This window comes from Hirundo rustica, chromosome 1 (assembly GCF_015227805.2).
Source record: "Hirundo rustica isolate bHirRus1 chromosome 1, bHirRus1.pri.v3, whole genome shotgun sequence".
In the NCBI taxonomy this organism is placed as follows: domain Eukaryota; kingdom Metazoa; phylum Chordata; class Aves; order Passeriformes; family Hirundinidae; genus Hirundo; species Hirundo rustica.
Window position 1 is genome coordinate 107,319,022 of NC_053450.1, and position 27,538 is coordinate 107,346,559.

The 27,538-nt window shown below is 40.9% G+C and overlaps 1 protein-coding gene across 25 annotated transcripts in view; it reads left to right on the plus strand.

The window, feature by feature from the left end:
- The window catches only part of ARPP21 (cAMP regulated phosphoprotein 21), a 196,970-nt gene that overhangs the window by 118,601 nt on the left and 50,831 nt on the right, over positions 1-27,538 (plus strand). For 13 of the 25 annotated variants that reach the window (XM_040086960.2, XM_040086897.1, XM_040086916.2 and 10 more), the window contains 6 exons: positions 1,059-1,167; positions 2,977-3,078; positions 9,477-9,514; positions 11,590-11,649; positions 14,186-14,418; positions 24,887-25,117. In XM_040086960.2, coding sequence (XP_039942894.1) covers positions 1,059-1,167; positions 2,977-3,078; positions 9,477-9,514; positions 11,590-11,649; positions 14,186-14,418; positions 24,887-25,117 — 773 coding nt within the window. The remainder of the gene's footprint in view (positions 1-1,058; positions 1,168-2,976; positions 3,079-9,476; positions 9,515-11,589; positions 11,650-14,185; positions 14,419-24,886; positions 25,118-27,538) is intronic. The other 12 variants (XM_040087010.2, XM_040087029.2, XM_040087049.2 and 9 more) reach the window with 5 other exon arrangements.

The following is a 27,538-nucleotide window of genomic DNA, read 5'->3' on the forward strand; positions in this document are numbered from 1 at the left end:
TAGGTATCTAGACACGAGCATCTCTTACCACCACTGCTGCTGGCAGCTCTTCCAGCACTGAGCACAAGGCTTGTATTCCCTGACAAATCTCATGGTGTATTGCTGCTTTTAAAACACAGCTTGTGCAGTAATACCCCCTCAGTTGGGTGATAGCCAGCATGTGAAAACGTGAGCTCAGTCCTTGAGGCCTTTGATCACCCTGTTGATGTGGCAGGGCTTAAGACACTGCAGGTTTAAAACATTACCACTCTGGGAGTGGTGCAGGCTGGAGCATTATTTATTGACAGCTACGCGGCATTGGCAGTGACCAACTTGGCAACAAAAATTGCTTCCTAATGTTCTCTTTTTGCACAAGATGAGGTGATGTAAGATACTGCTTTTTGCACAAGGTGAGAACATGGAATGGCATCGTAACAGCTTATAAACCAGAAAATTCTGAGCCAAAACACTGGAGTTTGGCTTTTAAAACAAGTAAATGAATGTATGAGTTTAAATCAGTGAACTAATTCTATGCTCTGTGATTGTTCTGGAGTATTTTTCCCACATAATGGTGATGAAATAAAATTTTGTTTAAGCAAAACATCATCAGTCCCTACTTATACTGGTTTTATTTAGTATGAATGAGGAAGCCCTGGGTGTCTGGTTTTGGTTTTGTGTTTTTAAGATTTCTAGCAGTTTCTCTTTGCTTTTCAAGATGGATAGGCTTCACTAAGCAGCAGTGTTGCTGGTGATCCCAGCTACTGAAGGAAGCAAATTAACATACAGTATGGTAATTTGTTTTCCCTGTCCTTCAGTCACAATGAGGAGAGTCTAAATATTTCAGTGACTGAGACTTTGGATTCCCATTCCTTGCTACACAACAACAACAACAAAAGCTATTTATAGCAATAACAGTTAGCAGTGATACAGCAGCCTCAGACAGCTATAGGCAGCATCTCACAAATGTTAAATGCTTTTGCACTGAATGCCTCTGTGAAAACAAAGAGCACTGAGAAATAAAGATCAAAGCTAAACCAAAAGAAAGATTTTTTTATTGCTATGTTTTACTTTGCTGGCAGACCAGAGCAAAGGTTTTCTGAACATTTAAAAGATGAAAAAGGTGAAGAATCCCAGAAGCGATTTATCTTGAAGCGAGATAACTCTAGTATTGATAAAGAAGACAATCAGGTTGGTTCTCGGTTCGAGAGTTGCTGAAATTTGTTCTGTTTTTGAAGGTGGGCTGACTGATGTTATTGTTGTTCTTTTGTTGTTGCTCTCCTCCTCCCCTACCTGTCCCTGCCTCCTTTGGCACACGTACCACCGTGGGTGGTGTTGAGCCCCAGGGTGGCTGCTTCAGCCGTGGCAGTGTGTGGGTTTGCATGGGTGGTTTGCTTGGCGCAGGACTTGCTGCATGCCCACGGGAGGGGGAATGCCGGTGGCTCCGGGCTGCGTGGAAGGCTGTGTCAGTCGCATTCCTCAATGTCTTGCCCAACTATGGCAGTTGTTACGCTCCCTGTAGCTTCCTTCTTCCGCTGTACCCATTCAGAGTTGGATTTCAGTATGGACCAGTGATGAACTGATGTAGCCCATAAAGGAGAGAGGGGGAAAAAATGTGTAAAAAAAAAAAAAAAAACAAAAAAAAAACCAATAAAACCAGCCCCAAAGATGTGATGGTGAGGCCAGGTTGATTTTTTTTTTTTTTAACCATCCTAAATTAAGTTTTGACCAAAAATAAATGAGGTTCGTCTTATACTTCCCTTCCTCCTCCTGTACTCTCACCACCTTTTACTGTCTGTGTAACTTAACTTGCTTGTGCATGTACTGTGGCAGACATTCCCCCTGTGTTGCCTGTGCCATAACACTAACTTGACATAGGTGAGCTTGATGAGTAGGGGAGCGCCAGGGAAATGTGCGTGTTTGTGCTGCCTTTGAAAGCGGGTGTTGTGCTGTTTTCAATCCAGTGCAAGCTGTGTATGTGGAATAGATTAACAAAAAAAAAAAAAAATCTGAAACCGTTCTGATGTGATTTGCTTTTATGAGAAAATTCTCACAGGTAAGAGGACAGCATATGCTTTCTGTGCTAGGGTTATATTTGTGGAGGAACCAACCAGTGAGTCTCTTGTTGCCACTTCCCTTCATGTTTTCAGTAAAGGACTGATTTTTTTTTTTTTTCTTTCCTTTTCCCACCCTTTTTTCCTTGACTTTCAGTTTGTACATGGCAGCCTTGACAGTTGTGCTGCATCCGAGTTGGCTTTGGAAACAAAAGCCAAGCAATTTCAGGTGATCATGGGATCAATCAAAGGAAAGCAGCATGACCTATCTCACCCGGTGCTGGGGTGGAGGGGGAGAAGGACCAGTCCTTGAAGCCCACTTGTCAATGAAGCATTTTCCAAGGAGGCTCGGCTCCTCTCCTCCTTCCCATGGCACAGCCATTTCCCACACTGTGGTTTACCAAGAGGCAAAAATGGTCCTTCTTCTCCCAGCAAAACTTCAGTAGAGGGTTCCATACAGTGTGAAAATGATTAAAACTGTTATGCCAAATATCTGGGACATATCCTTGTGCACACAGGCTTTGTGGGTTTCTTCTAGGGTTTACAATTTAGCTCTTGCAGCCTAGTTACCCTCTTTCTTCCTTGATTTCTTAGGTAGCCCACTGCTGCCTGCCCTCCTGCTCCTCATAGCCAGTAGGAGAACCAAGAAATGTTAGCAGTTGAGAACGATGGCACTTGGACCTGGGGTGAAAACACCCAGTTTTAGGATGGGGGGGTCCACAAAAGCTGTGCAGAAAGCCTCGCCTGCTCTATGAACCCGTGTGCAATATCTAACTGGACATCCTCAAGTACCCAGTCTCACTGGGTTCTTTGTGCAGGAATGACAGCTGTCATTTTCGTGCTTCATTTGTTTAAGTGAACATTTATTATTCTCAGCTGACAGTTACTTAATGGCAGTTTTTAACAGCTCAACTTATATAACCCTCCTGGTTTTCTTTCTGCTCAGCAAAACAGAATTCTTCCATTTAGAGATGACAGACGAAGTAAATCAATTGAAGAGAGAGAAGAGGAGTATCAGAGAGTGAGGGAGAGAATATTTGCACAAGATGTGAGTAGTTATTTTAATTGCCTCTTTAGTGCCATACCTTCGCCGGTAGTCAGACAGTTTTGCCCCCCTGCTACAACAACACTGCAGCTGGACTTGCCCTATGGAGCTGGAGATGACAGGGAAAGCAGATTGGCCCAGAGGGTCTCAGAGGAGCTTTAGAGGTGTGGAGGTTGGCTTCTGGAGACTGAGGTGATGACAGTTGCAGGGAGAAGGGTAGAGGAGAGATCAAGCCCAGTATATTGTCTGAGGAGTGTCTATCCTGTTTCTCTGAAGGTTCTTGTTCACATGGCCTAGGTTTACTTCTTTTTTCCTTCTCTTTTGCTAGCCAAAGACCAGTGATTTAAGTGGACACTCTCAATAAATTTCAAATAGCTGTGTTATTTTGTATTTCTTTTCGTGGCGGATCAAATCTTTATAAACATCCTTCTGCAAAGACTCCTCATGGGTTTTGGTTTTTTGCCCCAGTACTGTTGCATCAAGACACCAAGAACAAAGAAAGGGCAGAGGTTAAGCATGGAGTTGCATCATTTTTTTGACATGACTGATTAAAGAACTGTACTTTTACCATCAGAAAGAGTCAGCCATGCTGTTGATGATTATATTCTGCAAGGAATACAGTGAAGCAGATATTAAAATTCTTGCCCTTTCCAAAAAATCAGAACTTGCACAAAAAGGTGTGTTGCTAAGGAAAATACTTAAATCTGAAACATCTGTAAGCAGTACCCGATGTTCCTGGGAGAAAAAAAAAAAAAAAAACAAAACGCAAATTTCTATAATACTGTAATGATGAGGTAATAAAAGGAGAAAAAGAAAAAAAGTCAGCATTTTAATGTTTTATCTCATATATGTCAGTGGGAGTTCTGCCATTTTGGAGGAATGTGGGAATAAATCAAATTAAACTATTTTTGAAAGTTATTGGGCAGTGTCCTTTTAAATTAAAACTGTTCATATGTTGCAGGGCTAATAATGCTATTATCTGGTTTAGGAATTGCACATGTCCAAGTTGGGGGTTTTTGGCAGAATATACTGCATAGTTTTAAGGTGTGTGTTGTCTCACTTGCTTCTTAGTAAATAGCTAGCTACATCTAAATGTTTTTAGCCTCACTTCTTTCTTGACTAAGATGATTCCAGTAAAAGCAGAGGCCCTACAGTTTCTGTTTTGCTTTCAGCATGTCGGTCTGATATAATACTGTCACAGGCTGTACATGGTGAAATTGCCAAGTTGTTCAAGAGCTGCAAAAGCCTCTTTGCAGCAAATTTCTTATATGAAATATAAGAGATTCTGGCACATTACAAAAGAGCTTGTGCAAAACCAAAAAATCTTTGGGTTTTGAAGCAGAATTCAGATGAGGCAAAATGCTAAAAATTACCAAATGGAGAGCTATTACCAAAATAGTCTAGTTTCTATCACAAGCTGCAGCTAGAAATGCCAGGCTGGGAAACAGGCAGCTGGAGAGGTGTGCTGAAAGTGGTTCCGTAGTGTATTTCTGCTGTTACCTTTAGATATTTGAGTCCTAAAAACAGGCAAGTGGTGAGCATTTGAATTGCTCACAGCAGGAGGCTGTTGTGCTTCATTGGGCTACCATTTTCAAGTGGCAGGACCTAAGTAAAAGTGTGCTTTATGGCAGACATTTTGAATGGAATTGGGAGGGAGCATTTTTAAAGATCAGCAGTGTTAGCTATCTCTCCCTCTCTCTCTCATATCCACTCCTTTGCTCTCTCTCTCTCTGCTATTACAGGTGTTAGTGAGCACCATAGTGTAGTGAATTTCAGCAAGCTGTACATTTAATGTTAACAGCAATCTATGTTTTAGCTGAGCTTTTTTGGGTGGAGCACCCCTTGCCAGATACACGGTGGTTTTAGGATGATGCCAGTGGTTGTAGTGGAGGACAATGTATTTTTTCAATTTTAGGAAAGAGAAAAATGGCTTCCTGTTATAGATAGTCACTTACTGCATGTAAGACTGTGAAGTTTTAAGACCCTCTGCAGTCATTCATTAATCCAGTTCTCCCCAGGTTTGTGTGAGGTAGGTATCTACCTCTAGTAAGCCTTCTTACTCTGCAAATTACAGATATAGAAGAGACTCAAAGATGGATCAATCATGTGGTATTTTTATTACCTCTGTACTGTTTACATTGCTGTAGTCAAGCCTTTATCAGTGCCTTGCTTATGAATCTTAGCAAATGGATCACAGATACATCACTTTAATTAGAGTATGCATGAAGAGAGCTTTCATGGGAGGTCTTCAAAGGGCAGCCATGGAAGTCGAATACTGCCATAACTTGTTGCATCCAGCAATACTCCCCCTCTAAACATGTTTGAGGTACCCAAACCCCTTTAGATAACAGCCCAAGAGTCAGAACTTTAAACAAAATTTATGAGGAGAGGGCAGTCTGGTTGCAGGGCAAAAAAATTCCATGCATGTTTCGAGTGCTATGAAAAATGTCTTAACTTGGATCCCACATACCAATAATAAGACTTGCCTGTCCTTCCTTTGATCTTGCACTACTCCAGTGCACCAGATCTCTTCACTTTCAAGTGGGAAGGTTTTAACAAAAGTATGTTCATGAGTAATGCCATCATTATGATAGTCCTTATGATGATTAATCTGGTATTAGTCAATTTAAATTATGCTTTCTGGCAAGTTTTCCATCTGCTGTGTTGGCTATCACAAATTTTGACAAGGGGAGTTGAAAGTTTTAATGACTCCTATCTCAGCAAGTGGCAGGGATTGAGAAGCACGTTAGTTTGATATTTTAATAAAAGGATTGGTGAAGAAATAAATAGTTAATAAACATGATCATTCCAGCTCACTGAAATATGAACTGCAAAGTGTACTTCAGATTTTTCAGGCTGCTAACAGGAAAAAAAAGTGCAGACTGAGCCTTGTTATGCTCAAAACTATTTTCAAGGGGATTTTTAATTGCAAAACTTAAATCATTCCTTTTTAAAATGTTTTTATTGGAAGCTTAGTTCCAAAACAATTTGTGAATTTATAGCCAAGTACACTGGAGCAGAGGACCTACACTGTCTTGGTCTTGCAGAAAAGTTCCTTGTCTGAACTGCCCTAATTGCATTTGAGAAGTTACTGTCCAAGAAACACAACAACATACAGGAATAAAAAAAGTTATTTCCCTGTGTGTAAATTTAACAGAGAACCCCAAGTGCTTGCATAAATGATACATGATGTTTGCCTTTTAAGCATGCAGGAAATTGATTCTAAAGACTAGCAATCAAATTATATGGGGGAAATTTCATTCTTCAAGGTCAGCGCAATGTATAACCTCGTGAGCCAGAGTCACGCTAGGACCATTCAGTGTTCATAAGTGCATTCTCTGGGAATCATTTGGTATTCACTGAAGAAGGTAGATGTCTTTTTACTTACTCAAATGCAAGAATTTCTCATGGTACACATGGAACTGATTAGAGGAAATACACCATGCTGTTTATTTTCTTTTGTCAGCTGTAGTGGCTACTTTTCACCAAGGAGTGTATCCTTTAGGTGCAGTAGTTAAGTAAACTCAGAGAATCCTCTAGTTAAGTAAACTCAGAGAAACTTTATCAGTCTCTGACTAAAGAGACTAACAAAAGAAATACCTGTAGATGTGGCTTCAGCCTCTTCTGTCCCCCTAATTTGAAAAGATTAGGAAGACGGGGTCTTAAAATTAATAAAAACAAATCAAAGGCACACCTCACGCTGGCCACCATAAGCCTATAGATACTAAAACTCCTGTACTGGTATACAGAGACTTTCTCTGTGGCTGCAGATCAAATAACAAGCATTAGTTGGAAGCCTGAGATCTATCACATCTTGTTAGCTGACATGAAAATTATTACCTGATGGTATCCACTGCAGGATATTGCTGCATGTTAATAGTTATCTGTGTGCTAATGTAATTAAAAACAAGAGCAGCAACTCCCAGTATATTTAGTGCACTGGCAGGACTGATGCACATTTTCCAGTTGAGATTTTAAAAGGTTCTTGGAAATTGGAAAAGTGAAATACTCATTTCATAAATAACAATTAGTTATACGTAGCACCCTAATGGAAATCTTGCATGCAGAGATCTCCAAGGACACTAACTTGTAGGTAATCTTACATAATTTTTTGATCTGGTAGGTTTGTTACCAGTTCCATAGGCCAGTATGTTTAAAGGGTAAACAAGAATCAAGTGTTTTAAGAATTTTTTTGACAACAGCTATGCTGGGTATCTAAGCTTTCCTGGTGCTTTAAATTAAGCACTGTTGATACTATACATCAGGAAAGTGAGTCCTGACCTTGTAGTAGCTAAATATCTATGCAGAGCTGCTTAGCCATTTGATTTTTAATAGTAAGAACAAAATAATAAAAAAGTGTCTGTCTTCTCTGCCTCTCAGCCTCACACCTGTACTGAAAATTAATTTCCAGGGGTTGTGTGGCACTGTGCCAACATCATAACTGAAAAGGCAAATGGAGTTACTATGGACTCCGTTTAAAATCCATAATACACTTGGTAGTGGTTCCCATCAAGACACTGAGAAGGCAGCAGACCTTGGCAGCTTGGTTGATAAAATTCAAATCCCAGATAATTATTCTGTTTTATGCTCCAGTCTCTTTAAAATCTTTAATAGAATAAATTCAGATGGGTGCATTACAGGCCCCTTTGCTTTTGTAACTTTGTGGGTACACAGTCCAATACTCAGATCTAAGCAAAATTTTTTTCTGTAAGAGTAGCTGTAATCCTGTGCTTTGGAATGTGACTGCACAGAAGCTGATGCACAGATGTCCATCATGAAGCTCAAGATGAAGACACGACCCCACAGCTGAGGTTGTACAAGTCCATGGGGTGATTGCAGTATGCCTTTTGCTTCAGCATAGTTAGGCTGTGCTGAAGTCTGCACATTTTTTAATGAAACCTGGTACCTGAGTAAGGTACATAAGAGGGGAGAGGACGCAGTGTTGTAGTCCTGCAAAGGATCCCAGTGATTTTAGGTGAAACAGTTTGTATCTTCTCTCAGGTGAAACCCTAGGTCTGCTGTAGCTGGTGGGAATTTGGTTCCTGGCAGTGGAGAACTTGCTCCTGATTTCCCGAGGTTTGGTGCTAAGGAGAAACATATTTGCCCCTGATGTAGCCCAGTGACTTGCAAATTGAGTAAGAGTGAAGGGTGGGAACTTGCCTGGGAAACCTTTCACTGCCAAATGTTCCCCAGTGTGGATTCTGAGTGGGTGAATTGCACTCTAATGAGAAATTGTATTGCCATCTCGGGGATAAATTTCTTCCTTTTGTAGATTGATGGAGTAGCACTAGCTGTGGTGCCAAGGGAAAACTTGGTCCAGGTATCAGCTGGAGCATTAAGGATGAGCAGGGTGTTGCTTCTGGTGTTGGCCAGCACTCTTTTCAGTGGGTCATTAGCTCACCCTTTCCAAAACAGAAACATCCAAAATCTCTGCTTATCCCATGCTGTAAAAATTCGACAAAGTTAATGATGGCATTTTATTATTCTTTGGGCTGAGTCCTGTTGTTACAGAAGTAATGGGCATGATCTCTGGTGCCCTCCTCCCTTTGCCTGCCTTTTGTTTAAATTCAGTGCAAGTGCTGTCTGTTCTTTCTTCTGTACCTCATCGAGATACAATCCAGTGACAGCTACGAGGCATTTTGTGTAGCGAACATGAAATAGGAGGGAAATGAAAAAATCAAAGAGGGAGAATTATTCATGGGAAATTGAGCACAGCTTCATTTCTCTGCATAAAAAATTAAGTAATTCTGAGAGAATTATACACTTGCCCATAGGATTTATTTCTTCTGAGCCCTTCACCTTTTTTGGGATGTAAGTCTTCCAGCAGAGAGCCTTCTTGCCATGATTGTTGTTAATATTATTATTAAGAAGGTTATTATCATTTAATATCTCAATTTTCCCTCTCCAACGGTAAAATGTGAAGTCACACACTATTTCTAAGTACTGCAGTATTTTCTCTCCCTTTGAGGAACTTTGTCAATTCTGCATGCTTTCCTTCTGTTTGTCCTTCCTACCTACAGCTCTGTGCTATCCTTTAGTTTTATTTTGAGGTGGTAGGCCAGACCAGTAGAACCTTATATTATGCAGGAAAAACATTTTTCCCCTTCAAATTGCCAGTATTTTGCACGTAGTGCTTTCTTCAGATCTCTTGACTGAGAAGCTTCCGTTTGTTCCCAAACTGAGGCACCTCATCGGCAATGTGTTGTAATGCATGGAATTTATTTTACTGGCCTGACCTTATTCTTGACCTTTTTTCCCCTGTTGTCTTCTGCAAATGCAAATGATGCATGAATTGAAATCCCCTTAAGCCTGAGCAGGGGAGTAATTCTAAAGTCAAGGAAGAAATTGGAACAGCAGAGCATATCTAGAACGTCTGATACAATGCCTTTTTTATTTTTCAGTCAGTTTGCTCCCAGGAAAACCTTTTTGTGGAAAACAGGTAAAAAATAGCTTTATTTTGTGTGTGTGTGTTAAACTGAGCTGTTTTTTCTTTTTTTTTTTTTTTTTTTTTTTTTTTTTTGTCTATCTGTAGTTCTGTAGTCATTTATCCTAATGTGAAGACCATTGAGCAGATTTGCAGTCCGTGTTATCTGCAGTGGTTTTGTGCTTTAAGAGGGGATAATAGAGCTTGCCTTGCAGTATGATATCTGAGCAGATAAAGTATTCCTGCTGCTTTCCTGAGGCTTTTGCATTTCAGTTTAAAAAGCAGACTGTGGGAGAGAGGGGGAGCCACCTATGCTTTCATTTCAAGTGACCATTCTGTCTCTGGAGTGCCTTTAGAATTTAACTTATTGATCTTTAAAAAGCACTCTAGCAGTGGCTGGATGACGGTATTTATGAAACGCCAGACTTTTGGGTGTCTTGTTTAACCTGCTCCGACCGAGCAGCGTTGACATCACCTGTTGCTTTTGAGGGCTCGCAAGTTCCACACAAGTTCCTGCTTCATTGCTACAGTGTAGTAATGAGATGGTGATATTTGAGCTCACTGTTACTTTGCACTACTGCATGAATGAATGTTGTTTTTGTTATGTTAAATCCACTCAAAGCAAAAGGGAAGAGGAAACTCTGTTTGAGATCTACAAAATATGACGTGTTGGCTCCATAACAGCTGTAAAGTAGCTCAGCTGTGTTGAAAATTATAAAAATTGTGCACCTTTATGGCAGATAAGGATTTTAACCAAAAGTGGGAATTTAATTGGTGAATGTTTGAGCAGTGCTGACCCAAGTCTGTGCTGCGCAGGTTTAAAAACTGTTTAGCACCCCCTTGAATAAGGGGAGGCTCTCTCTCACAGTATTTTGTTCTCTGTCCATCCTTGCATCTGTTAGATGCATTTATGGGTGAAGCTGTTCCCATAGGAAATTACTCCACAGTAATGGTACAAACCAACTTTTCCCGATGGACACTTCTGTAAGTGGAATGAGGGAAGGCCCTCAGGAGATCATGGCCACTGTCATCTAACCACCTCGTATTCTGAGGAACAAGGGTGTTTCCTCAGCTGCTGCTTCTGTGTCGTGACTATGGAAATATGTTTTATCAAAGTAAATCAAAATTGCAACAGAGGAACCCTTAAAGCATAAAGCAGATGCTCCCATAAACCTGTTTTTCCCTCTCAGGGGCGATTGGGGCAAGAAAGATGACACGGTTGTTCACATTTCCAAGTCAGCATGGAAAGCACTCAGAGGCTGTGCTGCCAAGGGTAGGGTGGGTACCTTTACGGGGTAAACCATGAACTCTATAGCCAGGCCTCCCCTGGTTTATGCATTCAGTCCGACACCTGTGTGCAGGAGAGTGTGGTCAGTTCTGCTATTTGCACATGGTTTGCTGTCCTTGAACCTGGCCCTGTTGACTGACCCAGCCCAGTGTGAGGATGCATACCCAAGTGGAGACCAGTAAAAGGCCAGGTTGGAAATTGTTCTGCGTGTGCTGTTGCTGTCCTGAGGGGAGACTTCAGCTGCGTTCTGCAGAACACTGCTTTTTCTTGCTGCATGCCCTACAGCCTTTGACAGGTGAAACACTTAAACTGGTACCTAGCTCCATGCACATGAGCAGTCCTGTTGATTGGCTGTGTTGTAGGTTAGGTTTGTGTTTAAGTGCTTTGCCTTTCTTTTTTGTCAGAGGATCTGAGCATTTCTCTGAGCTGCAAAGACTTCCAAGCGACTTAGCAAGTACTTAAGATTACATATGCAGTATTTTGCTGGCTTGCATTTTTTATGTTCTTATTAGGTGATATTTTCATGAATTTTCCTTTGGATGTGGATGTATGGTTCCTTCGCTTCTGAGAATTACCTTGCTCGGTTACGGGAAATGCTAAATGACCCTGGCTGATGTTTCTTATGTTCAGTTGACTGTGTACAGCTATTGGGAGAGGGAGGAGGGGGCAATTTTAGCCTTGGTTCTTTAAACTGAATCTAACGCAGTTTGAAAAATGTATCTAGAAATCAAATAAAACTTTACAGATCAGATAAATTTGAGTTATCATGTTTTTTAGTATAATCTTTCTTTTCATTTTTCAGTAGGCTGTTGGAAGACAGTAGCATATGCAATGATATGCATAAGAAGAGACAGCTGTTTAGGTTTGTATGAATTTTATTGAATATTTATTTCCCAGTGCATTCCACTTGTGATTCTGTCTGTGTCCTTGCCTTGACATGTGTGGGTATGTCAATTTGCTGGTTGGAAAGGAGCACGGAGAAGAGAGTTCTACCCCACTCTTCCCATGCTCTCTGAATGCAGAGGTAACAACAGGACCCTTTTCTTTGGTTCACTGCTTCGGGAACCACATGAGATTTTCAGCTGCTTCATTTCTGGCTGCTCAGACTGTGACTGTTCGGGAGAGACTGGTGGTAGCTTATTTTTCCTGGAGCGTATATGACAGGCACGTTTCATAGACTAGTGCCCAGACTGACCTTTCTTCCTTTTGTTGGTTTGTTAAAACCTGAAGTAAAAGTACATTGAGGCAAAACTGATTGAAGTTCCCTTATCTGAAGTATCCATGTTTTGAAGCTTTTTTTCTGTTAACTTTGTCTTCCCAACTCCAATGCCTTCAGCACAGAGAACATTCAGATGCATCCCATATCCCAATGAGCATCCCAAGCCAATAGGAGATCAGTAAGAATCAGTCCCTGTTTTCATGGAGAGCATTTCTACCAATTGACAAACCGGATCAATAGAAGACTGAATCTGGTGGTGACAGTGTTCTTCTGAGAGTTTTAGAAAGGTTGTCTTCCCCCACCACAAGCTCTCCCACATTCAGTCGAGCTCAACCAGGCTGCTTTAAAAGTCAGTCAGCTGCCACAAGTCTTAAGCAGAGTAGGTAGAAGGAATGGATGCTCTCAGAAGTGTGCCCTTCATGGCACATGGACACTACATGGATAGCAAGGCAGGTATTCACTAGATAGATGTCTGTGTGCTTTGGGGTTTGCATATGTCACTTCAAACCTATATCATTTATATGACATAATTTTTCACTATGAGCAGAAATGGATGTGTGAGGAGAAAATTTGATGTGCGGTTGCTGAGTCTGCCTATCATCACAGCAGCCAGAGAGGATATGGAGAGATTGCACCAGATAAGGAGCTGTGCTGGAGCATCTGCTTCTGTACCCCATGACCACAGGCAGCAGGCAGAAAAACTTCCTCCTTGCTTTGGGTTGGCCTTGATGTTCTGAGAGGCTTGGATTGGGCAGGACTTAGGAGGTCTCTACACACACACTCCTAATAGCTCATGTCTGTCTGAGTTTGGGGAACTAGAAGAAATTTTTTGCAACCCAAAGCCACAGCAAATGGGGATTCAAAAGCAATCTATTTCTCTCCCTCTTTTTCACTAGAATAGAAGAGAACTGTTAATTTCTAAGCACAACAGTACAAAACAATCTGGAAATAATATACTTTGGTTTTTTTTTTTTTTTTTTCTGATTATATTTTAAAGGTGATTTCTTTTTAAGGTGTTTTTTCCTTTCTTTGTGTTGTTGCTTCTGTGATGTTTCTCTTTATGCTTTCCTACTTTGTGGGCCTAGCAAAGGTCAACAAGTTTATACTGCTGATCACAGCTGAGAGAGGCTCTGTTACAGGCAAGGAATGCAACAGCCTGATCCCATCTTTGACGCACTGCCTCCTTCATGTCCCAAGTGACACAGCTCAGCAGGTTCTCCAAATAAAAAGCAGGAACCAAGTCCACAAGGAGAAAGGGGACCCAAAAAAATTAAACAGATACAGTCCCATCCTTTTGATTTGTAGAAAGAGCTTTGAGCCTGCAAGCTATTATACTGTAATACATGACAGAGGAGTGGAAAATGTCTTTTAAAATACTTCCAAATACAGTGTTATGAGCATCACTTGGGATAACAGTCATGGTGCAGTAAGCCATGGTAGGCATTTTGGTTTTGTCATTTTAGCAGTACAGTGTAAGTAGTTTACCATAAATAAGCCAAATTCTGCTGCAAATTCTGATCACAAAATTTACTGTGTTATTACTCACAGTACACTGGGTGCTCTGGAACTGTTCAAGGACAGGCAGCCTCTACCCAGAGAATTTCACGATTATTCTATGCAGAGGGGAAACAAAATAAACAGACTTTACTCTAAGTGAAGCATTAGCAGTGAAGAGATTGGGGTCACACTGAGAGGACACATGTAGGCAATGCTTTGGAGCTCACAAAGCTGATAATGACTGGGAGCAAGCTGCTATAGAAATAAGGAAATGAAGACAAAGGTAGTGTGCAGGTGAATTTAGTGAGAAAAACATCATAGGGGATGGACAGCAAAGTGAGAAGTGGTGAGGGGCTTGCTGGGGGAGGAGAACACTCAACGGGCAACAGAAATGCTACATCGGTGCTGCATAATACTGCTGTGTCAGCCCCATCTGGTGAAGTGCTCTGGGGAGATATCCAGAAGGGGAGGGTGGGAAGTGCTGTGCATATAAAAAGGGTATGGCGGTGTTTACATGCTGAAGGCAGATAAGTATGGCGGTCAAAACCCATTTCAGGCCTGCTTTTGTAAAGGCAGAGTATTTCCTTTTTCTTTATTAGGGTTGCTGCAGGGTACGTAAAGATAGACTCTGCCTTGACATGCTTTTATTTGTGTATAAATCTGTGTTTTCTGATGTCTGTAGGGGTAACAGAGACAGCATTGGGAAGACATCTGGCAGTCGACAGAGCAGTACAGAGAACGAATTGAAGTGGACAGACCACCAGAGGCCATGGAGCAGCACAGACTCGGACAGCTCGAATCGAAATTTGAAGCCAGCCATAACAAAGACAGCCAGTTTTGGTGGGATAACCGTCCTGACAAGAGGAGATAGCTCATCAAGTAACAGAAGTACCGGCAAACTGTCTAAAACAGGTAGCTAGTACTGTATTGGGTTCACAGTGTTTCTTTGTGTGGTTAGTGGCTCTGCCGGTGCTTGTCTGAATGTGGTCTGTCACAGAATGGTTTGGGTTGGAACAGACCTTCAGAGACCAGGTAGTCTGACACCCATGGTTGGACTAGATGGGAAAATGCATAAATAGTCGTGTTTCCTGTGCACAGGAGGTGTGTATGTCCCTCTGTGGATACCAGTATCTGGGTACCTGCTCCTAAGATTTTAGGAATCAAGAAAAATGTGGTGCATGAGGTTTGCATATCGTAGGAGAGGTAAGATTTCCCTGAAGTATAGTATGTGCACACCCTGTCTGAACACCATCTGCATTTGTGGCTTGAAATGGTGGTACTCCTTTCAGAGAAAGCACAGATTTTTCCTTTTTATTTATCTTAATATTTTTGAGTTGTGAATAATTAAATGTCAGATATCTGTGGAGAAATCCAAGAATACTTTGTTACCATTGCTAAAGTGCACCCCATCTGTCTTTTGGAGTACAGCCTCTGCCTTGGTGGTGGCAGTTGAGGCTGTGGTGGAAGCAGGCAGACCTGGTGGATTTACAGAGGTCCCACAATCGCTCCATGTTCTTGTTTAGTTCCCATTAAACAAAAGCATCCTTTAAGGAGACTATGAATCTGGTGGGAATTCTGCATTTATTTGCATTAATTTTACAAGCACATTAACATATGAGTGAGTCACAGGGTCTGGATCTAAATAATTTCAAGCTATGCCATTAAGCTATTCTATTATACTTCAGGTTGAAAGTGCATAATAAATAATGAGGTCATCAGATGATTCCGTCAGATTAGTTCATTTGATACCTATAGTACTGGACAAATGGTAATCAATACATAGCACTTAGTGCTCTTTCAGCCTGAGAGTGTTTTATGGATGGTACTTAATTTACACCCAGTTTATCAAACCTGAGTTGGTCAGATTTCCCTCCTATCCCCCAAATTTTACAGTAGTTCTTGTGTGGTTCAGGGTGCTGTGGAATGGAGTTTTCAGAATTAATAAATAAAACCATTGACATAGTAATTACATTTTAGATCTCTGGATGTTGAACATAGTTTAAAATTTTAGACAATCATAAAGTCACTTGAGTTGAAAAGACCTTTAAGGTCATCAAGTCCTGCTGTTACATGGTCAAGTGCTCCCCTAAACCATGTTCCCAAGGGTCACATTTGCATGTGTTTTAAATACCTCCAGGGATGGTGACTCAGCCACTTCCCTGGACAGTCAGTTACAATGCTTGACAATTTTTTTCAGTGAAGAATTTTTTTCATTTTTTCCTGGTATCCACCCTAAACCTCCCCACGTGAAACTTGAGGCCATTACATTCCATGCTGTCACTTGTTCCCTGGAAGAAGAGAACGACCCCCACCTTGCTACAACCTCCTTTATGGTAGCTGTAGAGAACAAAAAGAACTCTGAGCCAGTTCTCTCAGCCTCTCATCAGCCTTGTGCTCTAGATGCTTCTCTAGCTCCACTGTCCTTCTCTGGACGCACCCCAGCACCTCAATGTCTCTTCTCTAGAGAGGGGCCCGAAACTGAGCACAGGATCTGAGGTGTGGCCTCACCAGTGCTGAGTACAGGGAGATAATCACTGCCCTGGTCCTTCTAGCCACATTATTGCTGATACAGGCCAGGATGCCATTTGCCTTCTTGGCCACTATGCTGGCTCATATCCAGCTGGCTGATGACCAACACCGCCAGGTCCTTTTGCAGTGGCCATTCTTTCCCAACCCTGTAGCACTAGGGGGTTCCCAAGGGCAGAATCTGGCACTTTGTTTCATTGAATGACAAAATTAGCCTCAACCCATTGCTCCAGCTTGTCCAGATCCCTCCATAAAGCCTTTTTACCCTCCAGCAGATCGACACTCCCTCCCAGCTTGGTATCATTTGCAAACTTCCTGAGGATGCATTTGGTCTCTTGTCCAGATCATGGATAGAGACATTAAACAGGACTGGCCCTAGGGAACACCACTTGTGATCAGCTTCCAGCTATGTGTAACTCTATTCACCCCCACTGTGGACCTGGCCATCAGCCAGGGTGAACTGTACACCCATCCAGGTGATGAGCAGCTAAATTTTCCAGGAGAGTGCTGTGAGAAACAGTGTTGAAAAACAGCTTTTCTAAAGTCCAGGTGGACAACTTCCATAGCCTTTCCCTCATCCACTAAGTGGGTCACCTTGTCATAGGAGATTGGGTTGGTTAAGTAGGACCTGCCTTTCAAAAACTCACGTTGGCTCTGCCCTTTTGCCTGGTTGTCCTGTACATGTCACATAACGGCGCTGAAGATGACCTGCTCCGTAAGTTTTCTCACACCAAAGTCAGACTGACATGTGACTTTGTTCCCCTTTAGTTCCCGAGATTCTCCTTTGGGCTTTTCTTGTGGGTGAGTGTCACATTTGCTAGCTTCCACCCAACTGGGACATCCCACTGGGACTGCTGATAGACGATGAAAAGTGGCTCAGTGAGCACTTCCACCCTGTCCCTCAGAACCCTTGGGTGGATCCCATCTGACCTCATGTGTCTAAGTGGTGTAGCACATTACTAACTTTGTCCTTGGATTACGGGGACCTCATTCTGCTCCCTGTCTCTGTCTTCTGGCTCTGGGGACTGGGTACTCAGAGAACAGATCTGGATATTACAGACTGAGGCAAAAAGACATTAAGTACCTCAGCCTTTTTCTCAACCTTTCTGACTGTGTTTCTCCCTCCAACCGATAAAGGATAAAGGATGAAGATCATATTTAGCTTTCCTTTTGTTGCTAACGTGTTAATAAAAACATTTTTTTTGTTCTTTTACAGCAGTAGCCAGATTAAGTTCTAGCTGAGCTTTGGCCTTTATAATTTTCTCCCTGCGTAACCTTTTTTATTTTTTTTTCCTGAGCCAGAGTGGCTGTGTTCCATGCTGGGTTGTCTTTTACCACATGGTTACAACCTGTTCCTGTGCTTTTAAGATTTCCTTCTCGCAGAATGTCCAGCCTTCCTGGACCCCTTTGTCCTTCAGGAATACCTCTCAGCCAGTTGCCTGAACAAGCCAAAATCTCCCTCTAAAAGTCCAAGGCAGCTAATCTGCAGACCCCTCTCCCTACTTCTCTGAGAGTTGAAAACTATCTTTTAATGCTCACTGTGCCCAGTAAAGCCTCCAACCATCACATCACCCACAGGTCCTTCTCTGTTCACAAAAATCAGGCCCAGTGGGGCACTTTCCCTAGCTGGGTCCCTCACCAGCTGTACCTGGAAGTTATCTTCCACACACTCCAGGAACCTCTTAGACTGTTTTCTCACTGCAGTGTTGTATTTCCCGCAGTTATCTGGTAAGTCAAGGTCATGTACAAGAACAAGGGCCAGTGATTGTGAGGCTTCTCCCATCTGCTTATAGAATATTGCGTCTGCTTCTTCATCTTGCTTGGGTGATCTGTAACACGCTCCCACCATGGCATCCGCTTTGTTGGCATTTTCTCTGATTTCAACCCATAAACACACAACATTTTCATCACCCTTGTCGAGCTCCAGACAATCAAAACGCACTCTAACGCACAAGACATATCCCACCATCTATCCTTCCCTGTGTGTGCCTTCAGAGGCATTTCCAGCCCTCCGATGCAGCGCTCCACTTGTGGGACTCTTCCCACAATGTTTCCACGATGAAATGGTAACTATGTAACAGCTATCCTGCCCTTCAGTTACTTCCAGCTGGTCCTGTTTTGTTACCCATGCTGTGCGCATTGGTTTAGATGCCCTTAAATTGAATTATTGATCCTGCTCCCTTTTTGTGGGAAGAAGTTGCAATTCCTACTGATCATTCTCAGGCACTTCTGTTATTTCTAACACGTCAGTAACCTTTGTGTCTTCACTGCCACATGCATCTCCATCCCCTGCTCAGCTGGGATGTCAGACGAAAGAACCTCACTAGCACACCATCCCTTACACACTGGCATGCTGCATTACATACCTTTTGCTTTACAAATCTAATATAAAGACCTGATAACTCCTCTGCAAAGATACTTTTCCCCCTTTGACACAGGTGTACCCTGTCTGTCACCAGCAGGCTTGGTGTTCCATAAACCAACCTGTGATTAAAACCCCAGAAATTCTGTCAGTGACACCAGGCTTAGAGCCTGTTCTTAATCTTCTGGCTCTTCCTTTATCAGGCCTTGAAATGCTTTGATTGCCCATAAACTTCTCGTTGGGACTTCATTGCTGTGTACCTGAAAAATCAGTAATGGATAATGATCTGAGAGCTGTATCATGGTAAAAAAGTTTTCTTTTCACATCTTTAACTCCTTTAACTGAGGACACAGCAGAGAACCCCCAGAAGTGAATCTAATCAGCATATTGGGCCTTTCTGTTCCCTTCAGAGGCAGGCTTCCCATGACCATGACCCATCCTTTTTTCTTCATGAAAGCAATTTTGATGCAGGGAGCAGTCTGAATTGACTTCCAACCAAGTGAACTTCCATCCTTGCTGTTGTTTGGTTCCACTTGCAGAGCCTCACATCTGTTGTCCCAGGGCACCTGAGACACTGAGATAATCACACAATCCTGCCTGATGTGCTGGGCAGGAACTTGTTGCCATTGCCTCCTGTCCCTTCATCCCTGTGTTCAGCCAGGTGGAGAGCTGATAGAATCCTCCCTATCATGTGTTCTGATGAACAAGAACTGATGTGCAAGAACTAAGGAGAAGGTACAGGCTCCTGCTATTCTTTTTTTTTTTTTTTTTTTTTTTTTTTTTTTTTTTTTTTTTTTTTTTTTTTTTGTTTCATTCTGCCTTAAGTAGAGCACAGCTGAATGTATTTCTCTGCAGCATTGTGTTGCAGAGGGTCGAGCATTTAAAATGGTGTCAGGGAAATCCGGTTTGGAGGAGACATCTAATTGCAAGGGCAGTATTTTAAAGAAGTCATTTTAGTGTTAAAATCAAGCATAGTAAAAATGATGCATTTAGGAAATTAAAGAAGAGACTTGTGAAGCATGCCAGTACTTGTAAATGCACGTGCACCCTGTGGGCACCAAACCCCAAATTTCTTTCAAATGAAAGCTCTTATAATACATTTTTAAAACATCAGTGATATTAAAATTCCATGTTCTTTTTTAAATGCTTTGACTTTTTGTAAGAAATGCATTTAAACTGGAAAGCTAGCTGAGGCACAGAAAGAGTAAAAGAGAAACAAGGCAAAAGGAAGAGTTGGGGAGGAAGAGCAAGACTGGATGTCAAAACAGACACCTTCAAAGCCAGGACACAAAGTCATTCAGCCTGAAAAAAAGATCATAAGAACTACTATCGTAATCACTATTTCCATTTTTCTCTCTAAAATGCTATTGAATGGTGTTAAAGCAGAAAAGAATAAAATTAAAAAAACATTGGGGAAATGCAGCTTGGTAAAGTGTTTTCACCAAAAACGTGCTAAGTGCATTCGTACAGTAGTCAAAGCCCCTTTGTGCAATTTGCATTTTCTAATGTGCATTAGGTACCAAGTGATACTTGATTATGTGAACTGTATGCCCTGTGGAAGGCAGCCCTGATGTTCTGTAGTTCAGTACTCAGTGGACATTTAGATATTGATCATGTTTTCTATTTTGGGTGTTTTTGATGATTTTTTTTTTTTTTTCCTTGATTTCACTACAGTAGCTGAAGTGGAATTGCTACCTACGTTAAGCATGCTGCCCTGGCAGCATGGCAGAGTCTGCTAGCCACCAATTCTGTCCCAGTTCTATTACGGACAGACTTTTCTCTGAAGAACTTTATGGTTCACAGTATTAAATTTAAAATATTTTTGTCTTGCATATAATTTGTATGAAATCACTGTGAAATCATTAGTTGGTCAAAATATTCCTCATTGGCTAAATTATGGAAAATATTTATGGTCTCTTTAAATGTGAAAATTACTCTCTCCATATATGGCAGTCATCCAGAAGCATTGTTCAACACTCTCCCTGAGCATAGGAGTATTACATTTTTTGGGATTTTTACAGAAGGCTCACAGCTGCCTTCAACAGGGCATACAGTGATGCAATATTAATGTTGTAGCGTTTCTGGATCATTTTTCATTTTGTCAGCAAAATTAACCTGTGATAAATCAGTAATTAGTGGTACATAGCAAACAAGCAGGAACTGAAGCACAGAAAGGTGTTAGCTTCCCCTTAGGCTCACAGAGAGATCACAGAACATGCTGTTCTTTGCAGCAGAGTCCAGTAGTGGCAATTAGTCCTAGACTATTGCATTTAGCTACACAGGAATTGGAGCTTAGCAAAGGAATTATGTTACTTCATTTTTGCAAACTTCACAAAAGGGGCTCTTTGAAACCCATTACATGGTTATCTTATTGGTTCTGATGGTTATTTTCATGCACCTGTTGATCATTTAGAAAACCCTGTTCTACTGAAAAGCACAGATTGAACACTTCAAATAAAATTTTCTTCTCTGTTATTCTGTAGTTCAGTAGGTACAAAGAGATGTTCCAAGCTATAATTCAATATTGAGTGGGGAGTTAATAGTTCAACAAATTTCAGTCAGATTGCATTCCTGCTACTTAGGACATCATACAAAATGTTGTTTAGCTTTCTAGTAGTACAGTAAATTTTCCGGGGTTGACTGAGAGTGGTAAGTGAAATAGTTGTCCCTGTAGGGGCACAGTGATGTACCTGTTCAGTCTGTAACACCCAAAAGGAGAAAATCTAGCATATCAACTACCGTGTTATTGTCAGTGACACATTGTAACAGGTTTTAACATCATGGCGGAAGATGTGTTTCAAAGAAATGTTCTATGTGTATCTACATATCTAGTTAGGTAATTGTTGGGAGGCTTAAAAGTTGTAACTATTGCACCTTTAGCTTCTCATAATGCATTTTCCATTCGGTGGAATGCACATCTGTCGCAGTGTATTTCTTTCCCCCTTCGTTGCAAAAAGCTAGTTGCATTGGGGTATTAGCTGTGTTGAGACAGATCTGTAGGGATCATTAGCTTCCTTGGCAGGGCTCCAAGTAACAGAGACACAGTCTAATCTCTCCTGTTAGGTCCTCATTGCTACTCCTTCAGTACATTACTGCAGGCATTTTAATATGTTAACCTTCCTTTGCTGTTTTGTTTGTTTGTTTTGTTGTTTAGGGGTTTTTTTGTGTTTTTTTAATAAAATTTCTTGTATATTATATTTTTTCTCCAGTTTTGGAACTGGATTTCTCCCTCTATATAATTTACTTGAATCAGGCATTAGCCTGACGAATCTTGTAAGTCCAGCAAAAACTGTCAGAATATTGATGTATGGGCATCAGGTCACGAGCCAACTGCTTCTGGTCATAATCTTCCCACTGACCGTGCTGAAACATCAGTTTTATTTTTAGAAGCGCAGCTTACAGAGAAATAATCATGTTCACATGAGCACATGCCATTTTCATTTTAAAAAAATCACTAAATATGCTGTTGCATAGAGAAAGGCAAGTGACTTACAGAAGTAGCAAATAAATGTTTTTGATCCAAGAGCCAATATCCAAGACAGAAATGCTTCCAGCATTCTGTTGTTCCTGAAAATGACGGTGGTCTAGAGTAAGCAGTGGTAATGGATAGATCTTGAGAGTGTAGTTGATAAGAAAGGAGAAATTTGCCTCAGACTTGAAAGGTGAGATGAGCAGAGATGTTCAAAGTCATCAGATACTGAATGCTGATCCAAGGAAAATAGAGCAGGATGTGTTGGATCACTCACTAGTGCTTAGAATATTGGAAAATTAATGGTACTTCCATGCTCTCCCTCTGCAAACCCTCTAAGCTATTAAGCATTTTTGGTGGGTTTTTTGTCTCTTTTTCTTTACAGCTCTTTGAACTTCGGTATCTCTCAGAATACTTAAAAAATATATTAATGGAAAGTGATGAGAATGTGAAGGTTATTATTATCTCAGCTGTGAAGGAGCAAGAAAATTATAGAATAATCTAGAAGAGGTATTCATCACTACATACTGAAAAAAAAGAAGTTAGATTGTGTAATGGGGGCAAAAATCTCCTTCAGTCCAAGTTCCTGTCAGAAGTCTTTAGCAAGTCATCTTTTAATATGAATCTGAATAAAGTCACACAGTTTATTTCTTTTCTCCTTTTCTACAGTACTGAATTCATTATAAAGTGATTCCCCATTCCATATTTAGGCAGCATGAAAACAGCTAATCAGAGCTACAAAGACAAGATTAATTGGTGTTAATTTCCAAACATTAGTGTTGGAATTTACTTGACTTAATAGGTCTAGACTTAAAATTATAGGAAATAAGTTACAATAACGGAACTAAATAAAGGAGATCATTCTTATACAGTATAAATGGGGGCAAAATTGGTACAGCAGTAATTTCTGGAATTATTTTTTTTTCTTTTTTAAATTCATAAAATTACTGGTATGGTTTTGCTACTTATCTCTGTTATTTCAAGATCACTAACTTGATCTACTGACATGGCAGAGCAGATCTCGGATCTTTTAAGGCGAACATTTCAAAGCTGTCAGCTTGACCAATGTGTGGTGACAACCTCAAAGTATTTTCCACTGCTTCCACGTGATGAGTGTGCCTGAATTCATTGCAGCCCTATGGCTTTTATCATTCAGAAGCTGGTGTAGATCAATACGTAATTCTGCCATAAAAAACAGCAGAAAGGGAGGAAAGAAAAACCAAAACAATTGAATGTCAGAGCCGCAATCTTCTTTTGTGGCAATAGCATTTCATTGGAACAGCACAAAAAGTGGAGAGAGTCAGAACCCAGACTTGACACTACTCATGTGCCTACAAATAATGGGAGGTTTAAGAAATCTCATCACCACTACCATCTCCAGGTAGCTTTCTGACCCATTGTATTCGAAAGGTGAAGGAAAAGAGGAGAAAATAAAGTGAGAACTCAAAGAAATAACATGAAGTGCATGTAGAAAGGCCAGGGAAATACAGCAAAGGACCTTGTAACTGATGTGGAAGAAAATTGAACTCCAGCAGGTGCATTTACAATTGCAAGGACAATGCCAAATACTTACTTGCAGTTTGATGAGGATGACCTTTAGGAATAACTCTGCAATCTGTAGAAACACAGGAATCTGAAAATACCTAATAAATAAAACTATTTCTTCAGGAATATTTTTAGATTTCTAATCTCTGTCTACAAGGAGAAGAAAAATATAGCAACTAATACAACTTTAAAATCTATTTGAATGAAACTAAAAAATACTTTGGAAGTCTCTATTACTTTCTTGATTAGACACTGGAGAAGCAGATGCAGGATCCTACTGATGGCAAATAGTACAAAGCTCTATTAAAATAGGGAGGACTGTGTCTGTAGTGATTGCTGGATGAATACAAAGTTGGAAGACGATGGATAAAAAATGTGTGTTACACAACAACCTGCAGTAATCTGTGGAAAAATCCTCTGTTAAGTAAGAGGATGCTGGTGTGATTTCTTCAGAAGAAACCTCTTCTGCTTTAATTTCTCTAAATATGAGAAAGTAAATGAATTTCAAATACATTTGACTGAAAATGAATTTGAGGCTCTAAGCAGTCTGCTACAGGGTCCACCTGCAGTATACCACATCTGAAAGGATATAATTTGCCTCAAAGAAGTTTGCTAAACTGAGGTCTGAATTCTGTCCTTGCTTTTAGTCTATACCTGCGGATGAACACTGCGGAGGTTAGATGCATAGACAGTGCACTCAAGTAAAATGAAGGAAGTTGCATACTTTACTCCTTGGAGCAAGCATCTATACCATCCTGCTTTAAGGAAGACGATCACCTGAGCCTTATGCTCTGAGATTCTTGCCTTTTTTCAGTGAAGCAAATTAAAATCTAACCAAGTAGTATCTCAGAAGTCTGAAAATTATATTTGTGGTTTAAAACAATGTGTCTTCTCATTTTTTCAGGCACAAATGTGCTTTAGCACAGTAGATTTATCTTGATTGATCAATTTTTATAGTTTTGGTGCTGAAAAAAACCAAAGCAGCAAAAGTCTTAGATGGCACCTTAGGTAGCTTTAAGTTAGTATGGACATTGCACAGCTACCTTCTGACTAGACTGGTAACTCAGTTGCTGTTGCTTTTTACTTACAGAGAATGTTTGGTTATTTTTTTGTGTTACATTTTTGTTTGGTTTGGGTTGTTTTTTGGTTTTTTTTCATTTATAAACACTATAATTAGTTGTTATACCTTATGAACTAGTACCTTGATATTATAAATCAGTGCTGAGGATTTTGTGTTGTTCTTTGGTAAATCTGTTTACTGGCGGGGGGAAGCCGATACTGCATGAGGAAGTTGGGCTTTTGGATTGTAAAAATTACCACTGGGTTCAGTAGGGAGTCACAATCCTGCTCCTACCAGCTGGGCATGGAGTGGTGCATGCCTTCGCAGTCTGTGAAGGCTGTCCTTGTGTATGTGCCCTGTCTGATGGGGACTGGCATCCCTTGTAACCCCCCTTCCTGCTGTGGTTGTGTCTCCCTGCTAGGCTCAGAGTCTTCCAGCAGTGCTGGCTCCTCAGGATCACTGTCACGAATACATCAGCCTCTCCAAAGTGCATCTCTCATCCCTGGGGTAACGGCCAATTCTTCAGGCAGCGTGTCCTACCCTGAGAATGGGATGAGTGGCCAGGTGGCCCCCAGCAACACCAGCTATATCATTCTTCCACTTGAAGCTGCAGGGATACCGCCTGGCAGTATCCTTCTCAACCCACACACAGGTCAGTACAGTTCCCTCCTGTCTGGTTCTGCCCTTGGTGTTTCTGATGTCAGCTGGTGAATCGGCAAATTTCTCATTTCTAGACACATTTTTCTGGAGGCACTTTATGAACAAATATATGTTAAAATGATGTTTGGCAAATGGTTGTTTTCAGATGTGCAGGCAAAGCTAGATTCGATTTCCGAGGCTGTTGTGGCATAGCTGGTGGGAAGTGATACAAAACACGCTTGCTCCATCCCAGACAGGATATTCATCATTCAGCAGTCCTGGTGCTCCCTGGCTCTCACTGAATCCTCTGAAATCCCATTAGCATCAATAAAGACAGATAGATGCTCTTCTATATCAAGCATGCTGAGATAAGGTGCAATCAAAATATAACGTCACATTCTTAGAGATGGTGCTTAACAGCAGAATTTCAAAAGGCTTAAAGGCTGCATTTGAATTTGCACTTCAGAATTAATTTTATGAGAGTTATATGATTAACAATTGTATTTAAATTGTGAAGTTTGTGATAAGAGAAAGATGTAACTCCTAAATTCCTGATAGTTTTCATCACTGCAGCTCACAGATGAGGCACTTTCAAGCACCCAAGTGCTGTGGGCACTTCAGAAACTCTTCGGTTTGAACTTGAGTGCTTGATAAAAGCTTAAGGCAATTTGTTATCTCCTTGGTCTGGATGAAGTCTGGATCACATTATGCTGTTACTCCCCACTGTATTGTGCTATCAGTGTTAAGAAGGTTCAGGGAGTTTGAGACTGCGGTGCTTCTTTGGTGATTTGGACTATTCCAGTGACCATGACTAGCTGTGCTGTCAACCTTAACTGAGTTATGCTGGCTTGAAAACAAGAAAGCCTGTAGTGAAAGCTATCTTCTATTATACTGAGAACTGAGGGTTAAACTCCAAAGTATTTTTTCAAAGTCCTTAAAAGAATATTCAGGAGCTTTGTCTTTGGGGATTTTTGTTTATAACTTGTATTTTATGCATATTACATCCCTGTGTTCCACTATTTTTGGTAGAAATGCTTAAAGCTTATTTGTGTGTCCACTACTAAGAATAATTTTTTTCATCATAGTTCAGCCAAGAAAGTTGCAGCATTTAAGAAAAATACAACCTTGGTAAACTCTTAAGCCAATCTTACCACAGTTATTTATAGATGCTAGTATCTGGGGCTGATAAATCTATCAGCATATTTAGAATCAAGGAGGAGTTCTTGTTTGTTTAGATTTGAACGTGATAAGTTTGATAAGTTCTGTCCAGAGAGGTGACTTAGTAACTTGCACAAACCTTTACTCTTCAAGTTATTTTTTTCCAAGCTATTGCATTATTGATATGAGAGCCTAATATTGTCAGCAAGGAAAAGATCCATCATTATGTTCATCTTCTCATTTCTGTTCTCTGTCTGCAACACTGAAATTTCTTGGACAATACAGAGGACAACATTTGGTGTTCCACCATATTTCCATATAGTCCATCTCAATACAAAATTCATCAGGCCTAGGCAGGAGTCAACCATAATTCAGGTGACAGGACTGAGAAACAAATGAAGGGAATTGATGCTGCTTGGAGCCCACATACAGCCAAGAGATATTGCTTGTTCCTGGCCAGGCTTGTTCCTTGGCTTGGTCCTGCCAACGACAGAGTCTGAAGCTCCCCACACTTGAAAGCCAGAAGAGCTGTGTGAGAGGAATGTCTCCTACATCTGTCTTGTCAACTTAGCAAATTGCAGCAGCCAGTTCAGATTTTTTGCCTGGTACACAGCAAGTCTTTTTTTTCTGCTATAGGTATAATGCCTTTCAATACTTTCACTAGACCAGAGCACCTTATCTTCCCTCCCTGTGTGCCTCTGTCTGCAGATGCATCATTGGGAAACCCATGCAGGTTTGTATGTTTAACATTCAGGGAGCAAGTATTTTTGTGTATAATTTATTTTGTGTTTCTTTCAAACCTTGTGTTTTGTTACTGCAGCTCCCATGTAAATATATACATAATAAAGTAGCAGAAGGAGCGGATTCTTTAAAAATCTAAAATTCCTGTCTCACACTCCTAGCTTTATGCTGCTATCTTGTGCTGGAAGTCAGGCTGTACTTTGGCATCTGCTGTGTTTTTCACATGCAGCAAAATACATGCTGCAGAATTGTCACTCTTTGGGTTCAGAATCCTTGCATCTTATTAGGGAAACATTACAAAAGAAGCTCCATGGGGAGGAGATTTAGATTGCTAGATGCTGTGATCGACTGTCAAAGTGATGGATGCTGTCAGAAACAGATGAAGAGAAGACAGTTGAAAGAAAGGGAAAAGGATCTTTGTTTCCTGTAATGAATAGCTTTTCTTTCTCTATGTAATATCATTCTTTAGCTCATTCTCTTCTCCTCTTGCAGAGTGGCTACTTCCAGTCTTTCTCTCTCTTTTGATCATAACACT